We start from the raw sequence: 24186 nt of genomic DNA on the forward strand, positions 1-24186 counted from the left end.
GAGTAACATAATACAGACACAGTCCCTGCTTTCAGATAACAGACTACTGTGGTCATGTCAACTCACTTCTCTTTTTCATAGGTATATTTTAACTAAGAGAGACAGTCACATTCAAGGATTTGCTTAAAAAGTATAGCAGTCTTTATCTAGACATTTATTTTGGTAATTTATCATAGGGGTAAATAAAGAAATACAATAAGGTCACTTTTTTTCTTTTAAACTTCATTTGTTATTTCTACATGTTTTTATTTCCATTTTACTTCTCTTTGACATGTGACCGCCTATATGTATCCAGGTCTTGTCCAAAGCTTTCTGATGGCTTATGGGTTTTGGCTGATTCTACTGGCTTTGACCATGCAGAGCTAGATGATTTCAACACCTGGTGTGAAATCTTGTGGCTCTTTGAATACCAAAAGTCTGTGGTCTCTTGTTCAATTCAGTTAAATAAACTGGTACTTTATCAGCCTTCTTTCTGCTACTTACTGGGTGTTCTATAGAAAAGCTGATTTAACCTTTATAATATCTAAACCCCTGCAGCATTATAAAGATTTAGCAGCTGAAATCTCCCATCCATCATTTATTGAGCAACTGCTGTGTACGCGCCAGCCATTGTTCTGAGGATGCAATTGTGAAAAAAACAGACACAGTCCCTGCCTTCTCAACATTTGTTCGACATAATGACTTCTAAGTGAGATGATAAAAATAATGACCAGCTTTTTGTGTGCTTACTATGTGCCAGGCACTTTTCCGTTTCCTACAGTATGTGAACTCATTTACTCCTTACAACAACCTGTGAGATGAAGGTAGTATTTATTATTATTCCAATTTCATAGATAATGAAACTGAGGTAAGAAAGATTACTTTGCCCCAAGTCACACTGCTAATATGTGTGGATGGAAAGATGGAATTCACATCTGCCAGTCTGGCTCCAAAAATTCCACATTTATCCACTACACGGTACTGTGCAATTATAACAGATAATTATGGTATAATTTAAATGGATAATTAAATAGGTAATTTCAATAAGTGTGAGTGGTGATATAGCGGAAATTCTTGCCATTGTGGGAGCCTGGAATGAATTCACCCAGTTTGGTCTTACTAGGGCCTGGGAAAGAGGGGAAGCTTTTTTGAGAAAGTAAATCTTTATTGAAATACTTTTCCTGCCCCACCCTTTTTAACTATTGAAAAGAATTGGAAAGAATATTTTAAACCAGGAATCTGTTCTCAACATGGGGAAGTACTCTGATGATTACTTATTGGTTGGATAAAATAAATTTTTAAATGAACTATTTAAAAAATTAACCAGTGGTAAAAGTTCTTATATTTTTGAGGAGACAAACCAGAATAGAGTGTTATTATGTAAATAAATAATACTAGGTGCTTTTGTTTTGTTGTTTGCGGTAGAAGAAAGTATTTGACTTACGTGCAGTTTGAATTAGTTTAAAAATGTTAGCAGATTTGATTGATTACTTCAGGTCTGTTGTCACGAGAGCAGGGATTAACATTTCTGAATTCTGTACCATGAAATGAACATACAAAAAAGTATTAAATGCATTTTTATAGAACATATGTCACAATATAAAGTTTTTGCAAAGTGTTATGCATTCAGATGAAGCTGTTTAGGATTTGCAAATTAAATTGTAAGTTAGACAGATTTTTAAGTATGATGTTGAACAGTTTTGTAATCTGTGTATCAGCTGATTTTGTCAGTTATTGATATTTTGAGTGCTTTCCATTTTTTAAAAGATTTATCATTTTTGAGAGAGAGAGCGTGCACACGAGCGCAGTGTCGGGGGACAGAGGGAAAGGGGAGAGAGATTCTCAAGCAGACTCCCCGCTGAGCACGGAGCCCAAGGCAGGGCTCAATCCATGACCTGAGCTGAAATCAAGAATTGGACACTTAACCAATTGAGCCACCCAGGTGCCCCCTCCATTTTTATCATAAAACAGGAACAGTGATTTTTTTAGGGTGCATTTGGAAATATTTTTGACCAAAAATATTATGACTAGGGGTGCCTGGGTGGCTCAGTCGTTAAGTGTCTACCTTCGGCTCAGGTCATGATCCCAGGGTCCTGGGATCGAGCCCCAACATGGGCTCCCTGCTCGGCAGGAAGCCTGCTTCTCCCTCTCCCACTCCCCCTGCTTGTGTTCCCTCTCTCGCTGTCTCTCTCTGTCAAATAAATAAATAAAATCTTAAAAATATATGTGTGTGTGTGTGTGTGTGTGTATATATATATGTACATATATATTGCTATATGATAGATGATTTCTGGTAATACTGCATATCCTTCATAATGTAGTATTTATCATCGCTCAGGTACAAAAGTCTCATTTTTATTAATGGTTATTTTCATAGTAAGTCCATTTTACAGAATTTAAGATCTGAATTAGGAGCCGCAGGGGATCAGGTTTGACCATTTTTATTAGCATAGTAATGCTCTATCAATTTAAAATATGTACCGTGATCGTTCTGTGTTTAATCTTACTGGTTTATTTCCTTTTCATTCCAAAATTGAATATAGCATTCATTTATCAGTACCATTGACTGATTTCCTTGGGCTCCATCTTAGCAATTGCTGGCTTTGTTTTTGTTCCTTTCTTTTACTCTTAACTCCTCCCTCAGGCCAGTCGCCTTCCCCTTATTTTCTCCACTCTTTAATATTTTGTCTGGCCCCTGTAAGATTCTGCTTTCTTCCCAACTGTTCTGCTGTCCCCATACTGTATTATGTTATGGCATTCTTCTCTTTTGCCGTTTCTACTTATGAGCATCCATCCTCATTGCCTAACTCTACGTGGTACTCAGAGAGTCTTCTGTTTAAACCCCAGGTCAACTAACTTCTTTCATTAAAGCTCTATTTGACATCTGTTGTCTACTTAAAACTATATAGAGGGATATATACCTACATACATAAAAAATATTTTGTTACCCTAATTGCTTTAGATTTTTTTGGTTAACTGTGGGATTTCTTCCTAATTATTCTTACCTGAAACTTCTGGCGTTTTAATGTGGTTCTGATTTAGGGAGTGATGGTACCTGGCTATCACCTTCCTAGCCTTGAATTTTTCCTCTGTACATGTGAAAGAGATCTTTATTTCCAGATTGTCTTGGTTCTTGCTACTGGAAGTGTGGTCTGTGGACCAGTAGCATCACATCACCTTTGTGTTAGAAATGCAGAATCTCAGGCCCCACTCTAGACCCTATGTTTCTTAACCTGTATTGTAACATGATCGCTAGTCAGTTGCTATGAATATTGAAGTTTGCCAAGCACTGTTCTAGGTATCACCCAGCTAGTCGACACATTACCATGCTGACAGAGAACTGTGTAGTTTTCTAGAACTGATCTTAAACATGTGACCTATAGGGATCTTATTTAAATGTTTGTAAATTACTTCGTAACTTTTCATCATGGTTCACAAAAAGTTCTGTTCTGGTGGATATCACTACTACTATGCAGAAGCAATGACAAGAATAATCTCGAAACAGTCGCCAGTTCGTCTTTCAAGTGAGTATTTCATGTGTATTAGATCCAAAACTATGACAGTCATTTATAAGCCCATTTTCTTTGTTCTGTCCTCCAGCATCAGTTTGCATCTGTGGATGAAGAACTATCTCTTTTTTGCCTCTTGGGCTGTGACTTTTCAAGAAAATTGTATGCATTAAGATGAACCTTTGAGGGGCACCTGGGTGGCTCAGTTGGTTAAGCATCTGCCTTCAGCTCAGGTCATGATCTCGGGGTCCTGGGATTGAGCCTCACATTTTTGTTCCATGCTCAGCGGGGAGTCTGCTTCTCTCTCCGCCTCTTCCCCCGCTCGTTCTCTCTCTCTCTCAAATAAATAAGATAATCTTTAAAAAAAAAAAAAAGATGAACCTTTGAGGTGTAGGGAAACATATTCAAATTTCTAAATTTTTGGTCTTAAAAAAAGCCTTACTGAAATTTTATATGTTGGTTAATCGTATGTGTATACAATTTATGAATAGATAGGTATTGATGGCCCATATTCAAATCTTCTTGTACGTGATGAAAAAACTTTATATACTACTTCTCTGTAGTGCAGTATGACGATCCCAGATTTTCTGAGTAGACTGGAAAATAATCTTGTAGTACATTCTGTACTGTGTCCTCTAGTATATGGATGTACATGGATAAGCGACAGTACTTATTTTTGTATGTAATTTCTGTGTTCTCTGAGCACATATTAATGGGGGCTTAGAGATACATATGTTCTATGTTAAGCTGTATTACATGGAATCTATGAAGTTAATATACTGTGTGTGTGTAATCATTTGGTGATACCGTAAAACTTAGATCTATTTGTAGACTTCTGCTTTAGGATATAGTTAAAAAAAACTTGAATGTGTTTATTTTTATGATCAGGAAAGAAAAAAAGTTATTTTTTTGGGACTTCAAGAATGAAGAGTTCTGAGAGCACACAAAATTAATCTTTTATTCTTTTGCATTTAAATGAACTGTGAACAATGTGGCTCATCCGCGAACACATTTCTGTTGGTGTTTTTCTGGAGTAATATCGTGTAATGATGTTAAACAGTATTTCAGTGAATGTTTGGTAGGTTTTAATGCCTTGTTTGGACTTATATACCTAAAAGTGGCAGTGGGAGGAAGTGGCAGAAAAATACCCAGATGTCTGTGAGATAGTGGTATGTCACTTAGCACCTCAAGAGTGTTTAGTTTTAAATAACAAAAGTAAACTCCAAGAAGTGACCTTAGCTAGGAGCCATTCTGTTTTGTACATAGCTTCTGCTACATGTGGCTGTGACCAACAAGACTTTGGTTGTGGTTACCAGAGGACACCCTCGTGGTCATAACCAAGTTGTAAATGTCACCAAGATTCTTCCTGAATGTCTATCACATGTGTATCAGTAATGCTAAAGTATATAAAAATGAAACAAAGATTCATTTGGGAGTTAGCACTCCCAGAAGATTAGTTTTAAAACAGAACAGCAGAAGGAGTTGTGACATGCATCCATAAGCAGTTGTAATGATTTGACAGTTATTTAGCCCTCAGTTCCTATCCCTGTGGTTGAACTGACAGCATGCCTGCAAAGATAGTGAGGCCTGTTTCAGCCCCATTAATGTCTTCTTAAGTGTTAGCCTGCGGTCTGGGTAATGATAAATGTTCAGTGATTGATGATTTTATAGTCCCAGGGGATTCTGGGTGATTTCTGGTTTCTGTGAGCTAAGGCAGTTTGAGCCTCTAGGAAGTTTTTCTCATCTTTACTAAAATCATTTTAAGTTAGCAAAAGTGTAGGAATTACCTGAGGTTTAATTAACCAGTCAGTATTCAAAGCCTTGTTTAAAAACAATATGATTCTGTACTTACTATAAGAGTCTGAGAACCATAACTAAGTTTTTAATCCACAGAGCTTTTGTAACATTTATTTGTAAACTTTAGTATCTTTTTTCCTCCTCTGTTTAAAAAAAAAACAAAAACACAACATATTTTAAGTTGTGAAGAGAAATTTAATAACAGCAATTGTGAAATAATAACATTAGCTTTATTGTGTTCATGGTGTGTGCAGTTTCATTTTTAAGACTCAAGAATTTAAATCAGCTATTTTTAATAAATGTTTTCCTTTTTACATGGTTCAGTTTCTCTAGGAGTCAGTCTTGTTATACTAGTATTAAAGATAGTATAAACAGATCTTTTTTGTTAAAAATCTGTTTGCCATTTAGGAAAAGATTAATTTCTAGTATATTGATTGTGAATTATTTTTAGTTATTTTTAATAAAACTTGTAATTACCTAACTCTTAATGGGGAGGGTTTGGAGACAGAGAAAGGAGGGTAGAGATAAACATTTTCCTAATTTATTACAACTTAAAAGTATATTTTCTTTGTTTATCTTTTTTTAAAAAATGATCTTGTAGAACTTTGTTTTTGGATGTAACGAGTTCATAGGGCTAATTTTCTTTAAGATCATTAAGGAACTACTTTAAAGCCTTAAAAGAAATAAAAGGAGCACTTCTGTTTAGCCGTTCAAGTAATGAACAAGGAACTTGGTTAGGAATGACCATTTATAAGTCTGTATATTAATTAGATGAGTGTCATTATGCTCAATTAGCAGGACTGCCGAATAATCTCTTTAATACTCTGGTCTTTTTTTTCCCCCTAGGGTTTTACAGACAGCCCTCATTACAGTGATCACTTGAATGACAGTCGATTAGGGGCCCATGAAGGCTTGTCCCCAACACCTTTCATGAACTCAAATCTGATGGGTAAGTTGGTAATTCTCTGTAAGTAGTCTTTACAAAGCCTCTTTGGTCAGAGATGTTTTTTAGCTCCTTGTCCAGGAAATACACGTAAGTATCTAGAAGAAAGTTCCTGTGTTTCTGGGGGCCTTCAGACTTTCCTTGTTCAGCTCAGTTTGAGGAGCAAGCATCAGAAATATCCCTGGTATCAAAAAAGGGAAATAGCAACGTTTTTAAATTTGGCAGTGTTTTTGTGACATCAGGCATTTCATGTTTTCTGCTTTCTGGGCAAAGAAGCATTTTGAGACATTTGTAATTTACTATTTGTCTTAACAGTCAAATATATATGTGGCAATTAAAAATACAACAAAGTGGTGATTTTAAGCAGATTTTACTTACGTTGGACAATATTTCTTTTGGCACTATTTGATTAAAACTTAATAGTATATTTAGATGTTGGCAGCGTTTATTTTAAGCACTTGGGTTCATATTGGGGATTTTGAAGTTGTGTTCTGCATTAATAAAGTTGTACTTTGAAGGATATTACTGACCACCTAAACCTGATTATTATATTTTGGCAAAACCTTTAGGTTAGGTTTTCTTTTTATTTCCCCCTTCTCCCTGCAAAACACTTATCACTCTCTCCCTCCCCATTTTCTTTCTCATGTGGAAGTTTATAGCTGTTCAATCTGAAGTGATAAGCCCAAGCTTTCCCCCTGCCTAGTTTGGATGTCATTCTTTTTTTTTTTTTTAAAGCAATAATTTTACCTTTTTGCAGAACCTGATTAAAAAGAACCTGTGTTTTATAACATTATTTTTCCTTCTTGCTTGTGCTGGGCCTGAGCACATTAGAAAGCTTTGTTTAATCTGTTTTACTTGTTGTCAGTGGCGTCATGTAAATATGGAAGTTTGTGTAATTGACATTGATTTCATTACTTTATTTCTTAAGGACGTGACCTATATTGTGATCTTGGAGTTGTCCTTTTAAGACACAGCCATACTAATCTAAGTGGATTACCCAAATCCAAAATCCTGGTGGTCTGCAATTTCTTTATAAATGGTTTTGCTTTGCACTCTTGTTTAATTCCCTTATCCTCTATAAAGTGTTGAGGAGACTGCCTGATAATTCTAGTGTGGATTTTGCCTAAAGCAGTTAACACTTTAAAGCCAGAATCATTGAGTATGACATAAGAGTAAAAAAATCTAATGAGCAATAAAACTTGTGTTTAAAATGACAATTTGTTTTAACGTAAATGCAAATGAAAATAGTATCGTACCAGGTAAAAATCGGAATTAAATTGAGAACAAAATAATTATCCTTGCACTTAGCTGGGGAAAACTTTCTAATTTATCTTTTTAATTTTTTGCTGAACTTACTATCAAAGTAAAATAGATGTGACACTCCAAATAATTTCTTTCTATGTATATCTTTTCCCCAAGTAGCATTTAATTTATTGTAAATATGGTAGAGCAAGTTCTAGTCAGTGTTTTTATAATTTCAGATTGAACTAAGCTTTCTTAATTGAGGCTATACTTCTTAGACGTGAAAAATCAGAAATTGCCCTTTTTTTATATTTATGTGTTTACATTTATTCTTAGCTCACAGATATGATTCTTAAGCCCAGTAGAATTGCATCATTAGGATAGCTTTGAACCAAGGTGACTGTTAAAATTGTGGGGTAAGTGTGGGAATTAAATGAATTCGAAGAAGTATGCATGTCAGTCACTTGCTCCAAGCATCTGTTGATTAAAAATATGTCTGTAATTCAGTTTGAGGTAACATTTTATTAGTTGGAGCAATTATGAGAATGTGCTTGTTGGTTTCTTCAGTTTACAGATAATTGTTAGAATACTTTTAATAGTCATACTTACCCTGTGTATAAAATCAGCATTAAAATAAGTCTTGAAATATTATAAAAACTCAAATTTATAAAGAGATTGATCTCTTCACAATATAAGTGAAAAAATCTGCATTCACCTGAACTACACTGTACAGTTAACCAGGTGCAACTATACATTTTCATTGTAAGTCTTAACTATCAAATCTTAAAAATGTTAATTTACCTATTAGGAAGGGGAAAATAACCCCGAAAAGATTAGACAGATCTGTTCAGTAGAATTTCACTGGTCATTGGCAATACCTAATTTACTGTATTTTTTTCCCTTTTATTTTCAATAAAAATGATGAAACAAGGTATCTAACAGTCTAGTGTAAGCAATCTGCATGACAATACCTTGCTTTTGGAAATGAGTATCTCCTAAATTGCAGAGTAGTTCCGTATAGCAACAGGCAATCCCACTTGATGTGAGCTGAAGGAATTGAACTGATATCCAAATATGTGGGTTTATAGCACTTGGTAGAGTTACAGTGGATAGATTACTTTTCTAGGCATTTGGTAATTTAAGTGAATCTCAGACTAAAAACCTATGTTGTTAAAGCATGACTGAGATGTGCATAGCAGTATTAGAAGCATTTGGAACTGTGTAGAAACCTAATCATCCTAACAGGTAACACTTCAGAGTGATGCCATGAATGATGAATGCTCAGAAACAGTTAAAGCTAATAGGAAAACAGTAACATATTTCAACATTGCTGTCAACATATAAAAATACCATTGGGGGGGTAGAATCATATGCTAGAGGATGTTGTTATTCTTTGTATTATGTTCAACCATAAGCACATTTGCCTGAAGAAATAGTGGATTATAAAGTGCTACTGTCTTTCATGATGGAGCTCTCAAACACTTTAATGATTTTGCACATTGCAAAAATGAGAAATTTTGTCTAACAAGGGTTGATAATGATTCAATAATGAGCATTTCGCCACAGAAGCATGCATTTCTATATTCATTTAGAGATTTTGAAGTGTTTTATACAGGAAGTAAAGCTATTATTGTTGGATCAGTTAGTGTTTCTTTTTAATGAATTCCAGAATTATCCCATTGATTTGTCAGTATGGAAAAAAGGGCTTCTCTTATGTTTCAAGTGAAATAAATACATCCTTTTGGCACATCACTAAGTAATTAGCATCAAACAGTTCTATACTCTATTACAGGAAAGCTGCAGAGCTTTGACGATTGCAGTGAATTGCAGTAGTATCACCAAATTGTCTTACCTATTTCTAGTCTCTTTCAGCTTTAGTCCATTTCTCTACCCTTGGTTCTCTCATTAATTTCAGTAAGATTTGCTTTCCTTTACCTGTTGTTGATTAAATTTTTGATGATGGTAGGACTAGTTTATTAATTAGATATAGAAATGAATTATTTCATAGAATTGCCTACCTGCAATTCCCAAGTGATTGTGGAATGAACTCCTTTTATCTTTCTACCTCTCCATTTTTATCAGAGCTTTACTTATTTTAGGCTAAATGTGTGTGTGTGTGTGTGTGTGTGTGTGTGTGTGTGTGTAATCAATGGGAATTTTAAGATGAGATATACCTTCAATTATGTTCTTTTCTGAGACTTATTCTGCCTCTAGAGATGTTCTATCCTTTAAAGAATGAGAGAAACATGTGATGGTATAGGAAAAAAAGTTAATGAACTAACTTTCATTAGGGTTAAGAGTTAGGAGATGTGGGATTTATTCTAGGTCCTTAAAATTACCTTTTTGATAGGTTACTGCTGGGTAGTCTCAAAGGGCTTCTGCAGGTCTAGAATTTTATAATTCTGCAGTCTCATGTACCTAATATCTTTTATCTAGTCCTGAAAAAGACTGCAACTAGAATTATAACTGCTGGTTTGTAAATGATAAAACTCAGGCATAGGAAAATTAAGTGGTTTTTCCTGAGATCACAGAGCCAGTAAATGGCAAAATTGAATGTAGAATCCATGTCTCCTGACTCCCACATAGTCTTTCCATTAGGCATATAAGGCATTTGTTCTTTCTATATAATGCTCCCAGGTTTTAATGGTCATCATTTTCCTCAATTCTAATTATGGAGACCCTGGTCTTGAGAAACGACAATGAAAAAATGGTTCCATAGGGACATAACTTTGGGACACATTGTAAATCATGTGCCCCTTCTTAGATATTCAGATTATACTTTGGGATATTAAAGGCTGTGGAAAAAGGGGGAGGAAAAGCTTATTTAACTTTATTCAGCTCATCACATCCCACATTCTCATGACACACAGAAGCCTTTTTGTAAAAAGAATCATTAGCCTTTGAGGAACTGCTTTTCCATGAAGCACACACTAGAAAATGCTTCTCGTTGTTTTAAAGGGAAAAATAAGAGAGAATACATGAAAGTTCTCTGAAATGTAAAATAGCAACAATGTTAATGAAATTGCTATATATATTTTTATAACTTATTTTAGACATCTTAGCTAATATTGCAGGTTGGGTTCAGTTCAAGTACATTATTAAATCTCTTTTTAAAGTATTTAAATTATAAACAAACCACTGTCCTTCCTTTGATGTCTGTTTGCTCAGCCCTACCCTTCTTTACCTCAGAGTTTAAGGGGCCTCCTCTAATGTTTTATTTTTATTTCATTAAGTAGGTTTCTGAGAGCTTGTCTGGGAATTTAAACCCAAGTACACTTTTTTCCTATGTATTTGCTCTTTCAAACAACCAGTTTCGAAGTAAAACTCTTTTGTATACTTGATCCTGCCTGCAGTATAATTTCTGATTAATCTAGAATTCTCCTAGAGTCACAAAAAATGTAGAATCACCATTTTCAGAGTATCAAAGCACAATAGAACTCTGCCCTCAAAAGATTCCTAACTTTGATGTACATGAAATTCCTTCACTAGATGAGATAATGAAAATGATTATAATTTTGCTTAGGGGAAGCAATATAGCTTAGTATCTGGTTTGACAGTATTTCGTAAGATGAGGCCTTCATACTTTCTCCAGTGTTTTATTTTTTTTTCCCCAGTGTTTTATTAACCTCCCATCTCAAGAAAGGATATGGGTTCTATATTCATTAATCTTCATACTCTGATTTTTGGCTGCTTACAAACACAGAATGTTGGCACTGAGAGAAACTTGAGTAAAAGAGACCTAGTTACCATTGAAGAAACCAAAGCCAAGAAAAATGAAATGAGTAGTTAATCAGGAAACATGGACCCAACCCTCCTGATTCTAATTTAGCTCTAGCCCCTTTCTACTACACTGCTTCTTTTTCTTTTTTACCTCTCCTGTGCAACCGTTTGTCCATTTGCTCCATTTTCCACATTATAGCTCTTGTATCTTTTTCTTTCTCATGCTACTGCTTAGACCCTCATTAACCACCCTGAATTGTTGAATACCTTCCTCCTTCTCCTTCATGTACCCATTCATGCCTTTTTTCTGTCCTTTAATGGGTGAAAATACTGTATGGCAGAATATAAAATTAAGATTCAGTCTGTCTTTACAGACTTTAGTGTTTCAGTGTGGTAAGAGAAGTAATTTCAATAATTATTGCATATGGTAGAATGTGAGTGATACAAAGAAGTTCTTACAGAAATTCAGAAGAGATTAAAATAAGGTACAACCAGAAGTGATCAGGAAAAGTTTTACTATGGAGTAGCATAATCCAGTCTATTAGTCAGGACTCTTTCTCTTACAAATGACAGAAATGAACTTAAACTGTGTTTGATAAAAAGTGGCATTGAGTCGCATATTGCAGACAGCTAGAAGTAGATTGATTTTAGGTGTGGCAGATCCAGGGGTTCAAACAATGTCATCAGGTCTCCTTCTTTCCCCTTAGAAGTATTTGTTGAGGGAATGAGATAAATCTGAAGAGGCAAATTGGGCCAAGAGGAAATTTGAGAAGTGGAAAAGGGGAGGGGGTACAGAGTTTACTACTGTCTCTTCCTCTTTACTTCTAGTTCCCATACTCCAGTCTTTCCAAATTGTTGTAAATTGTCCCTTCTCCCATATTATAGAATACCTTATTCCTTAGTGGTTTGGAATGTTTTCTTTCAGTGTAATTATGTATTTTTTAAATAATACTCTGTTCCTAGCAACATTGCCTCTTTCCATGTCCCTACTTTGCCTTCATAACCTAAAAAGCAGCTTCTTTTCCGTAGTTAAAATGACCTGATAGCCATTCTTTGTGAAACCGTTCCTATGAGCCAGAGATTAGCTAATGTGTTTTGTTTTGTTTTATTTTTTCCTATCCAGTCTGGGAAAGACCAAGCTAGTACTAATGCCTCACTTTGAAAGGGGCTCCAGCATTTCAGGGGTACTCCTGCGTAGACTCAGGATCCTTTTGTCTAAGCATAATTAATCCTGGAATGAATTACTTAGAAGAATTACTTAGAATTACTTAAAAGACATGCCAAGATTTCAGAAGATAGAGGGAAAAATGTTTGGGGCTTTATTTTGAAACTTAAAACTAATATTAAGAAAACAGACAGTAATTTATATAATCCCCTAGGTCTTAAGTGAACAGAGTGAATTAATTACTGAGTTTTTTTGGTATATTTTTTTCTTAGAAAATTGTTTGGTAATACAGAAATGTATTTGAAATTACATTTGAACCTTCTTCATTTTCTCTTTAGTTATTAACAGACTCTAACTCAGTTTAGGTTCTAATCTGTCTGGCTTTTGTGTTGAATTAAATGGTTCTTTCATATCATTTTTAAGGACTTCGTGCAATTTTGTGTCTCTTGCAGGATACTCAACTTTTGATGGATTTCTTTTGTATTTGCTTTGTATATTGGGATATTTAACAAGAGACTGACCAACAGCCTCATTAACTCTGGCCTGAGGTAGCCACACTGTCTGTGAGGGCTATTTCACTGGGATTACTTTTTCTCAGTTTTCTGGTTATTAGTGAATATTTCATGAAGTTGCAGTATTGCAAACTGGTAACTCTAAGGACTCCTATAAAGAGGACCTTTACTTTTATTAGTTTACCCCCAGTCCATTTGCTCATCATCACTTGTGTATGTTTTGTGATCAACAGTAATCCTTTCTGCTCTGCACAGTTTTCTTGTAGGTCAGTGGCATACATCTGATAAATGGTTCTTCCTTGAATCTTCCCATTGTTTGTGTCTAATTCTAGCCAAGTGAACGCGGCCCGTAGTGGGATGCATCACAGAAAGTGTGGCTACTTGGTTACTAGAGAACAAAAGAATGGTTTTTTAAGAGGAACTTTTGTAAAGTTTACAGTTTTCCTAGATTTGGATACTCTGAGAACCTCACCATGGCACATAGTTGAGAATTTGGGACACTCTTTTATTTAAGAGAAGTCCTAGAGCAGCATTATCAGATCTTACCTTCTATGTGGTATTATTTCAGATTTCATTGCTTATGGTTATAATGATGCCTTTATCATATACTATTGGTTTTTTGAGTGTTTTGTTAAATACTTAAATACTAAAATTCTCATAGAATGGATCTTAGAGGTCATCTAACTCGGTGGTTCTCAGTAAAGAGTGTTGAGAAATATATGGTTATCATAAAGACTAGAAGTAGGAGCAGGTGCAGCTGGTGCTCCCCCTACCCTTTCAAAATGAAGAGTTAGTACTAGCTTGGTTAGTGTCACAGTGTTTATGCAAGTTTTAATTAGCCACCAGATGAAAGTGAATTTTTTTAAAATTTGAAAGCTTATCCTTAATTGCTTTGGTTTATATTGTAGAAATATTATTGTTTGAAGGTATTCAGATCCTTCAGTTATATAGGTTTTGTACTGAGTTGCTGTTATTTAATAAGCCTTATGTTTTCTGTGAAGCCCCTCAAAAGATTGTTGCTTGAGTGTCAGTCTACCATTTTTATAATCTTCTTCACATCTGTTTCTTTTTCTTCTTAAAAAATTCAGCCTTTGCTTTTTATTTTAAAGATTTTATTTAGTTATTTGAGAGAGAGAGAGCGAGAGAGAGAACGTGTGCGAGGAGTGGGGAGGGAAAGGGACAAGCCGACTCGCCAAGGGACCCATCGCAGAACCCTCACATGGAGCTCAATTTCAGGACCCTGCGATCATGACCCGAGTCAAAATCAAGAGTCTGACGTCCAACCAGCTGAGCCACCCAGGCACCCCCAGCCTTTGCTTTTTATAGCTCATGTTTTCTGTGGTGTTCATGTTGGATTTGTTTTATTTTTGTTATTTGGGATTTTAGATTTTTATGAACAGAACTTGCCACTCTACCTATATTTTAAGGCTTTCTGATATATATACATATATGTATATATGTGTGTGTGTGTGTGTGTGTGTGTGTGTGGCATACACACACACACACACACACCTGGCTGAGTTTTAATTCTTTTTGAGTTGTTGGGTTTTTTGTTGTTGTTGTTGTTTTGTTTTGTTTTTTGGTTTTTGGTTTTGTTTTTTTGTTTTTTTTTTTTTTGTCTATTGCCATATGCATGTTGTGGTGAAATATGTAACAGGCATCCTTATATTACATACTTGTTTTTCACTTTGAGAGTATCTCTGGAGGATTGTCATACTCCTAAGATGGTACAAAATTTCTAGGGAGTCACAATTAAATGGGAGTAGAGCACAAGGCTGCTTTACTGCAAATTAAATTAATTAGTTTATAGTCATAAATTATATTAATTTCTGTTACATACTTTTCTACACTGACCCCTGAGATCAGGGATCAAAAAACCTTTTTGCAGAAAGCCGAATAGTAAATAGTTTAGGGTTTGCAGCCCAAGGGGCAAAATCAGTGATATTATGTAGGTACTTATATAACCATTTAAAAATGTAAAAAAACTATTCTTGGCTCATGGGCTATAAAAAGAACAGTTGGTAGCCTGGATTTGCTCTACAGGCTGTAATGTGCTAATCTTGTTCTAGATAATGTAACAAAAATACTTTAAACAGTAGCAACACTGTCAGTTTTTGAAGAGGTAACAAATGATATATATGTATGTATGTGAAATTCTATGGAACATAACAGGGGTGTGTGTGTGTGTGTGTGTGTGTGTGTGTGTTGACTATCCAGACAAAGAGATTGGTGGTTTTGGTAGAGGTGAATTATTTCTAAAATTTCTAGGGCTTTATTGCCTCTATACAGAATGGTAAGTTACTCACTAGATTAGTTGTTTTTTTCTTGTTTTTGTCTCTTCAGATAATGATATTGATAATTGACTTTTTAGGCAAATGTCAGATTTCCTTCATCTGAAAGCTTGGTGTTCCCTTTGTTTTGTATAATCTGATTTTTTTAAAAACTGCTCCTTAAAATAGCAGTATAAATTGTAGCTGTAGTAAATTGAACTAGCACATTAGTAATGAGAGGAAAAGATGAAACTTAGGTAACCCAGTAGAGATGTGGCAGGGGGATGGCCCTTAAGAGAGAGAAATCTGCAGAGAATAGCTGTGGAGAAGAGTCTATAGAAACAATCTGTGATGAGGATAGTGTGATAGTGGCATAATCATCAGAAAAGTGCGTTTTTGCTTTAGTGAGAGTCTGTACTCTCAATCCGGGACTCTCCCCAAGGGGTGTGTACAGTGAAAAAATTGTAACGTGTTCTAGATTTGTATCTGAACAGTTTTTGTAAGGTAAATGTAAATTATGGATTTTTTTTTTACAGTTCATGTAATTTTCATGTAAAGTACCGAATGGTTTGTGTTTGAGAAGTTTTGTGATTTGATATGCTATTCATCTTCAGTTTCCAGGCTCGCTTCTGTCTGACAGATTTAAGAGAAAATGTAGTGCTATATTTGCTATATGATGATTTTTGTAAATTTTTGGTCAGGTTTACATACAATGAAATATGCTCCCACCAAAGAATTCTCATCGTTTTTTATTTTCCTTTCATATAGGCTAAGGATCACGGGAAACTGTGCCGTCACTTGGTGACAACGTTCAGTGCAGAGAGCGTTCTTACTCTAGGTGTGCGTGTGCAGGTGCGTGCACACATGCACATCTGTATGTTTAGACATGATAAGAACATAGTAAGTGTAGGCTTTTGTTTTATGTCATCGTACAGTAAGGTTTCAATGAGGTATCTTTTTAAAAATGTAAGTATTATCTTGAGGGTTTTTTATTTTATTTTTTTTTTAAGATTTTATTTATTCATTTGAGAGAGAGAGGGGGAGAGCACAGAGGGAGAATAAGAGGGAGAAGCAGACTCCTTACTGAGCAAAGAGCCTGATGTAGGGCTTGATCCCAGGACCCTGAGGTCATGACCTGAGTGAAGGCAGTGGCTTAACCACTGAGCCACCCAGGTGTCCCTCTTAGGGTTTTTTAAAAAAATATTTTTTTAACTTTATTTTTTTTTTTAAAGCAATCTCTGCATCCAACATGGGGCTCGAACCCAGGACCCTGAGATCAAGAGCCTCACACTCTTCTGGCTTAGCCAGCCAGGCACCTCTATCTTTAGGTGTTTTACCAAGATATTAGAAAACATCTTCAGGTACTAGCATAGTAGCAGATGTCTGCTTATAACTTACTTTTTCCCCAGAGATACAGAAGGGATATATGTATATATCCATTCATAATTTTTATGTTGTGTGTACTCTCTGTATCTCTTTATATCTTTCATATAATCTGTCCCTGATTCCTTTGGTCAGCTTGCTAGCTACACTGAGCAGTTTTAGGACATTGCAGCTCATCTGAACTTCCAGCTGTTTTCTTTACACAATGTGCTTTTACCTTTCCAGTTTACCATGATACACTTGGGAGGGAAAACAGTGTCCCAACACATTTATGAAGGTGAATTTACATACCCATTAAAAAAAATACATTGTGTCTCTACTTAACTCTACCAGTAAGGAATTTAACCTAAGGAAGTAACTGAAAACTTAATTAGGAATGTAAAATGGTATAGCCGTTATAGAAAACATTTTGTCAGTTTGTTGTAAAATTAAATATGCAATTACCATGTAACTCAGCAATTGTACTCTTGAACATTTATCCCAGAGAAATGAAAATCTACATGAATGTTAATAGCACCTTGTTTAGTAATAGCCAGAACTTGGAAAGAATCCAAATGTCCTTCAGTGGGTGAATAGTTAAATAAACTGTGATATGCTCTACCATGGAATATTATTCGGTGATAAAAAGGAGTAAATTATTAAACGGTGCAAAAATTAAATTGATCTTGAGTGAATTAGGCTGAGTGAAAAAAAGCCACTTTCAAAAGATAACATACTGTATGAGTCCATCTGTATACTACTCTTGAAATGGTAAAATTAAAGAATCAAGAACAGATAGTTGGTTACCAGGAGTTAAGGAGACAGTTAAATGTGGTTATAAAAGATAAACAGGAGAGATCCTTACATGCTGATGGAACTGTTCTGTATCACGATTTGTGATGGTGATACAGAAAGCTACACCCGTGATAAAACTGTATACAACTAAACATACACATGTGCATGCACACAACCAAAAAAAAAAAACCTGGGGAAATCTGAGTAAGGTAAGTGGATCATGTCAATGTCGATATCCCAGGTGTGATATGGCAAGATGGGGAAATACATAAATGGTACACAGAATTTCTCCAGTATTTCTTACAACTTCATGTAAATCTACAGTTATCTCAGAAGAAAAGTTTAACTAAAACTACGTATACAAATAGATAACTGAATAGATAAATAAATAAATTGAAGGAAATCTTAAAAATGGAGAAGTGTGTAGGTTAGGGATTACAGGAAGGAAGAGAAGGGCCAGAGTGTGCAGGTTATTTTTCTAGAAACATTTCTAATGGAAATCCGTACCAAAATAGTCACCCTTGGAGCCTATTAAAACACTGAAAATCCATGTATTTCTAAAGGAAGAATGTCTCTTGAACTTTTAGTTTTAGGAAACCGTACCACTCTAATGGTGATATTAGCAAGTGAGAAGAATCTTTTTGTCAACATTCGTCCTTTGCTTTGTGAGCACAGCACTTTCGTATCTTTAGGTAATAGAGAGTGGGTGGGAAACATCAAAGGCCAAAAAGCTGTATATGTGTTCTTGAGGACATCAACAACTTGAAAGCATCTAAAGACCAAAATAATCTACATTTCAGAATTGAGTATTTACGTTGAAAAGTATTGGCAAGAGGGCAGCATGTAACACTTGGTGGCTGGGGTGAGGGAAAGAGTAAGCATGTCAGAGAAAAATATCGGAAGGTCCCGAAGTTAATTCTTTAGTGGTTAAACTTCACCTGGGGCTGATCCTTGTCACCTTTTCTCCCCCAGAGATGTGACAGCAAATTTTGGCTGGGCCTATCCTCACTTTTACTTGAGTGAGAAACGAGTTATGAGGATCAGGTTGACTGCCATTTATAATCTCAATTAGATGTGAAAAATTCCTTCCCCTCACTTAAAATGCTAATCCTACTTAGGAAAACCTTTTGCAGTTTTCAGATTTTCACTAGTCACAGGAAGCTGCTTCCACAGGAAGAGTTCTAGAGTCTCAGTGAGGCTATTCTGGTGGTGCTTGGGGTCAGGTATTTTAGGCCAACAACTCCTTAGTGGAAATTCTGGCTTGGAGTCTTTTGAGGTAATTGGATAGAGAAAAGAGGAGGGTTCTTAGCCATGGAGTTGAGAAAAAAAAAAAACATCATTAGGCTAATTTTTAACTTCCCCTAGCATTTTTGAAGTTTCTACCTAATTTGTCAAAATTTCCTAAACTTTTTAAAAAATCCTGCTTTTAAATATGGGTGCAAAGAGCTAATAATAAATAATGCTTCTGTGTTGTCAAAAATTTTGTCATTTGTGAAAAACAAAGACTGTAATTATGGATCTTTTAAAATCATAACTGGTGCATTATAAATTTAAGGTTTTTAGAAATATTTTTTAAATGATTAGCTTTAGAAATGTGGATGAGTCCTTAGGGACAGATTTTTTTGTATATGTGAAAGCTGAAGTAAAAACAAACCACCCCTTACTTAAAAAGAGGTTTAAGATGAAGTGGCTAAATCTCAAATTTCCCTTTTTGCTTCAGTGTGTCAGTTAATCTGGCTGTAGGGTATATTTATCAACTGTGAAGCCCACTGATGCATGCAAAGCTGAGCCGAGTACAATTTTCCCCAGTGGGTCTTCTTTCTTTGGACATTTGTAGCTATGCTTCAGTGTATGGGGTCAGCTGGGGAAGGCTAGAAGGGCTAAGATGTCAGCTATTATAAAAGTACTAAGATCCTGTCTTAGGAGGGGAATGGGGTATCTGATCCTCTAAAATATATCTATTTCTTATTTCCTGTGAAGCAGTTAGTTGGAAGCATGCTCAATAATGATAATTATTAATATCATAAATAGGACAATCTGCTAAGTTCTGTCGTATTTAATGAATAATTCTGTAATTCTTTGTACTTGGCTTATGCTTTTCTCAGGTGCATAAGTGTTTGTTTAGATTCTGTATCAAAAATGAGAATCTCAAAAAGAATGTCATGCACTTAGATTGGAGACAAATTTAAGAATATTAGAATTTTTATTTCTCTTACCTTAACATAAAGTATTTTAACTTATGTTTAGTTAATTTGAACCTGTGGCCTAGGTTAACTATTAACTAATTAAACTAGTTCAGGTTATTTATTTTAACCTATTGTCAAAAGTAGTGTTTTAGGTTTTTTTTTTTTTTTTTCTAGATGAACGCTGAATACCATTGTATATCACAAATGAATAGAAATGTCAAAGGCAGCTTACTTGGCTTTCTGCCTTTCTTCATAAAAACTGCTAGTTTAAGGTCATGAGATTTATTTAATGTCATTAAAGATTCTTATTTAAATAATTTACACATTACCGTAAATCACAGTTGTACTTATGTCAACCATAAGGAGTTCCTATTCAATGCAAATACATCTAGGGTATCTAGGAAACATTAATTTATGAAAGGGCAAAATTAAAGAGGTTAGAATGGCCATCAAGCTGTATATAATGGACGAAGTCATATTTTAAATCAAGATCCAAATGGTCCTGAAAGTTCTAATGAGAAAATACGTAGATCATTCAGTGTTGTAGGAAACCAGACTGCGGAAATTTGGAAAAAGTAAAAATGACTCCTGAATTACCCAGCAAGTTGTAAAGACGTAGCTTTCTCAACATGCATACTCATGTTAACATAACAATGTATAATATATCTGATTAGTGTCATAATGGATTGCCTTGAAAGATAATGGTTCTAGGGGTCAGTAAAGCACACAGTAGGAAAGAATTAATTAACGTGGTCAGTCTGGATTCCAAAAAAACAAGACTTTGTGTTCATCTAACTATTAAGATTTTATTTTGAAGGATTGTTTTAAAGCATTTTATATCCCAAGAAACTGGAATCATCTTTCCAAAGTGCCCATTACTTAATTTCTCTAGGACCAGGCTCTTAGTAATTTGATTGAAAATTAGTTTTTAATTGGGGAAAGTGAGACTCTTGTGTATAGGAAAGAAAAGAATCCAAGAGTTAGTAATGTAGCCTGCTGCCTTCTGTCCAGTTCCACAAAACCCTTTAAGAGATTCCGTCTGTCTTTATAGGCTGTTTGGGCTGGACCTAGATAGAATCGATGTGTTGGCTGTTGAAAGCTAAAAATAGACTTGGTTCATCTCATACAAATGAGGAAGCTGAGATGTTAAGATTGAGGTACTTGGAAGCCTCACTTTCAGAATATTCCCAACATTTATTGAGTAGTTAAGGGCAAGGGAAAAAAAGAGTCGATGTGATAATAGGAGATTCAAATTGCAGTGTGTGGATACAGGGCTAAAATTGTGAACAGAAATGTAGAATTTGAGTGAGTGAAGAACACATTTACATCCTGTCCCAGGTGCAGAGTGCTTGGTGTTAGTCTCATGAATGGGATTTTGAGGTGAAGGCATAGTGGAATGTCCTCCCTTTTCTGACTTGCTCTAATCCCATTCTAGTATTTGGGGTTTTGTTTTTAGCTTTATAAAGATGAAGCTCGCCTGTGGCCGAACTGGCTAGGGCTAAACTGACTTGCTTCTGGTTGGCTTTTTGGAACGTCCTGTTATTTCACCCTGGACATAAACGTGGAGTAGCTGAATCCCAGTGAGTTTCGGGCCAAACTCAATGGAAACATAGTGCCAACTGCCTTTCTTAGGGATTTGTTGCAGGCATAAAAAAAAAGAAATATTGGATTCACTGGGGGTAGTGGCGTGCTTATACTTCCCTGAGACCTAAGAGAGGGAGATAATTTAGATTGAGGCCCTTGGAATGCACTTACTGAGGGAAGACGACACAGAGACAACTGATCAGCAGACCTTGGTAAGATTTCATAGTTTGCCTGTGTGGCGTAGAGGAATCTGGAGAAGGTGGAAATGAAGAGTTGTACTGGAAATTTTTCAGTCCAGAGACATGAATCTTCTGGCAGCTGTGGTCTCTAGCTTCCTAGGTTTGAGGTTTGAATAGGAAGCCTCAGGGCTGCGAATAACCTTCATGCCAAACTAGCCCTGTGGCCTGACTGTACTTGAGTTTCCAGGTGATCTGACTTTCCAGTGATCTGACATCACAGTGCAAAGGAGCCAGGCCTCAGGTAGCTTCTTCAGGGATAGGCCCTGGGTTAACCCTGTGCCTGAAGGTGGATGAATTCTTTGGCAGATAAGTTGAAGCAAAGAACACTAGCACTTGGAATGCCCTAAGATATCTGCTGTTTGTGCCTGTGCTTGGCCAAGCTGCAACCTGATCTCGACAGCTGTTCCCTTACAGAGGAGCTGCACTAGAGTAGCCTAGATTGCTGTATGCTGGGAGGATAGCAGTTGAGATTCCGTCCTTTCAGTAAGGCCTGGATAGCCCTGATTTTCTGTGGAAAACCAGTGGACAGGCAGTTCATTTTTGTGGAATTGTTCTGGCATAGCACAAATTCTAATCGTTTTTTTCTGTAAGAGTTTTAATACACCACCCATCTCTTCATATTTTATTTAGTGCCTGCTATATGTTAAACACTGTGTTTGAGAACGTAGCAAATACCAAGATGAAAAAGACTGTCTTCAGAAGAACTATTAAGGACTCAGACTTTGTGCATAATAAGCTTGTAACATATATAAAAATAGAATATTGTGTAGACGTTAAGTTCCAGATTAAGCTATAGTAACACAGTGCATTTGATCTAAGGTGGGAAAAGAAAAATAAAATGTAAGCTCATTTAACTTAAACATGATTTTCAGTTTGAATGCTTTTTAAGTTTTCTGTTATGAATTTTACTTTTTCATGACAAGAAGCTATCCTCTCTACATCATTGTCCATTGTGCCCTGTCTATAGGGGAAAGTTTAGGTTCCTTATCATGGCACTTAAGAATCTTCATTTTCTGGCTCTCACTTCATTGTTTTCATCTCCATCTCTATCAAGTACTCTTTACTCCAGGCATATCCCAGCAACTCCTAATTTCTAGGACTGTCATTCACTTTGCCATTTTTGCCTTGTTTAACGCCATTGACTTTCTTCTTATCTATCGAGAATCAGTTCATACGTGACCTCTCTGACTTCAGATAGAGGCAGTCTCTGCCTCTTTTATACTTCCTAATACTTTGTGCAACTCACTGAGTTTTTTTAAATCATGTTTGATCATAGAGAGTTGTGTACACCTCTTTCTCTTCTGAGTTCTAAATTCCTTGAACATTTATTATTTATATTTGTATCAGTATCTTTTATTATATGCCTGAAACATAGTAGTGGTTCTTACTAGTAAATAGTAAAGGTGACATTTCTTTTTTTTTTTTTAAGGTGACATTTCTTGAGTGGCTTTCCCTTACTTTTCAAGAAAGGAGTACTGTAGTTGAGAGTCTTGTCTGCTAGAAGATACAGAACAACCTTTGAAAAGTAAATTTAGTGGTGAACCTTGCTATGGTCCCAACCTTGAAATACTCAGAGTCTTGGGCTTTGGTAATGACCTTCTCAATAGGGACAGGAGACTATAATGAATGGGCTTAAATTTTGAGAACCATATTTAAGCCTAATAACTGAATTTATTTTTGTGATCCCTTTTTGAAAGCATGTTTATCTCAGTAATGTAAGTATTAACTTTTTGCTCTTTGACATATGAATGTATTGCATGATCTTTTATTTATTACTCCATTAGGAGCTTGGTACTTGAGGGGAACTGGTTATGACTAGCAGTCATCCCAAGGTGCTTTTCAGCCAGTGAAAAAATTATAGGCTGTTTAACCTACTGTAATGTTTACATGAGTAATTATGATTTTAAGTGGAGGTCATGGTGGGGTGATGGGGTAGAAAGACTTAGCTTTTGTAAGCATTTTTAGGATATATGAATTTCTCACAAAATTTTTTTCTAGTTTGACAAAATCTCAGTGTTGATCCTTCTCACTCTTCTTCCCAAAGAGACAATGTTCTTGGTTTCATAATATAGTTGGTTGATTTTTAAATTGTTTTATGTCTCTTGGAACCTTTATGCCTTGTGCTAGTAAGTATATACTGAATTGAATAAATGATTGAGTAAAAGCTGTTCCTTGTTAAACTCAGAACTAAAATGAGGGCTCTCTTAATGCAAAGAGGAACAGAAATTGCAGATTAACCTGGAACGTCTTCATTGTGCTCTGTATGTATTGCATGGCAGTTAAAAAAAATTATCAGACAGAGTTAAATGTCTGATTGAGCTTTGGTTTAGGCTGAGAATACTTTGAACTTTCAGATTTATTTCTGTGGTTTTAGAAGTAAAGATTCTTTTGGAAACCATTTACTTCATAGTGTGGGTAATGGTTTTCCACCCTTTTTTCCCCGCCCTTTTTAAATTGGAAAAATTGAAGAAAGTCAGAGGTTCAAAGTTCTGCTAAAAATTACAGTTTGGTCCCTATTGATCTTCACCAACTTTAATGCATTTCATCCAGATATTTAAGAAATGAACTACATAAGCAAATAAATTAAACAGAGGTGTGTTTTCTTCCAGATGTTAGCATCTGATCAAGGTAAATTAAAAATTCTATGATTTCTAAGGTTTTAACATCAAAATATATGGTTTTATAATTATTGTGAAGTTGGCAGTGACATTGGCAGCTTATAAGCATCTGGCTGTCTTTATCTACACGCTACCATGGAATCTATTTTGAAAATATTCAGAACCTGGTGGATATGTGGATTGTACTGGAAGAAGCTGTGACTCATACAGACCTAAAAGAAGCAGGTCTGTAGGCAAATGCTTAGGAAAGGCTTGTCTGTCTTGT

The 24186-nt window shown here is 35.5% G+C and overlaps 1 protein-coding gene across 5 annotated transcripts in view; it reads left to right on the forward strand.

The window, feature by feature from the left end:
• Positions 1 to 24186, forward strand: part of TCF12 (transcription factor 12) — a 374787-nt gene that overhangs the window by 194269 nt on the left and 156332 nt on the right. For all 5 annotated transcript variants that reach the window (XM_057306207.1, XM_026518560.4, XM_048219597.2 and 2 more), the window contains one exon: positions 6132 to 6234. In XM_057306207.1, coding sequence (XP_057162190.1) covers positions 6132 to 6234 — 103 coding nt within the window. The remainder of the gene's footprint in view (positions 1 to 6131; positions 6235 to 24186) is intronic.

Source organism: Ursus arctos, unplaced genomic scaffold (assembly GCF_023065955.2).
Source record: "Ursus arctos isolate Adak ecotype North America unplaced genomic scaffold, UrsArc2.0 scaffold_36, whole genome shotgun sequence".
NCBI classification, from domain to species: Eukaryota; Metazoa; Chordata; class Mammalia; order Carnivora; family Ursidae; genus Ursus; species Ursus arctos.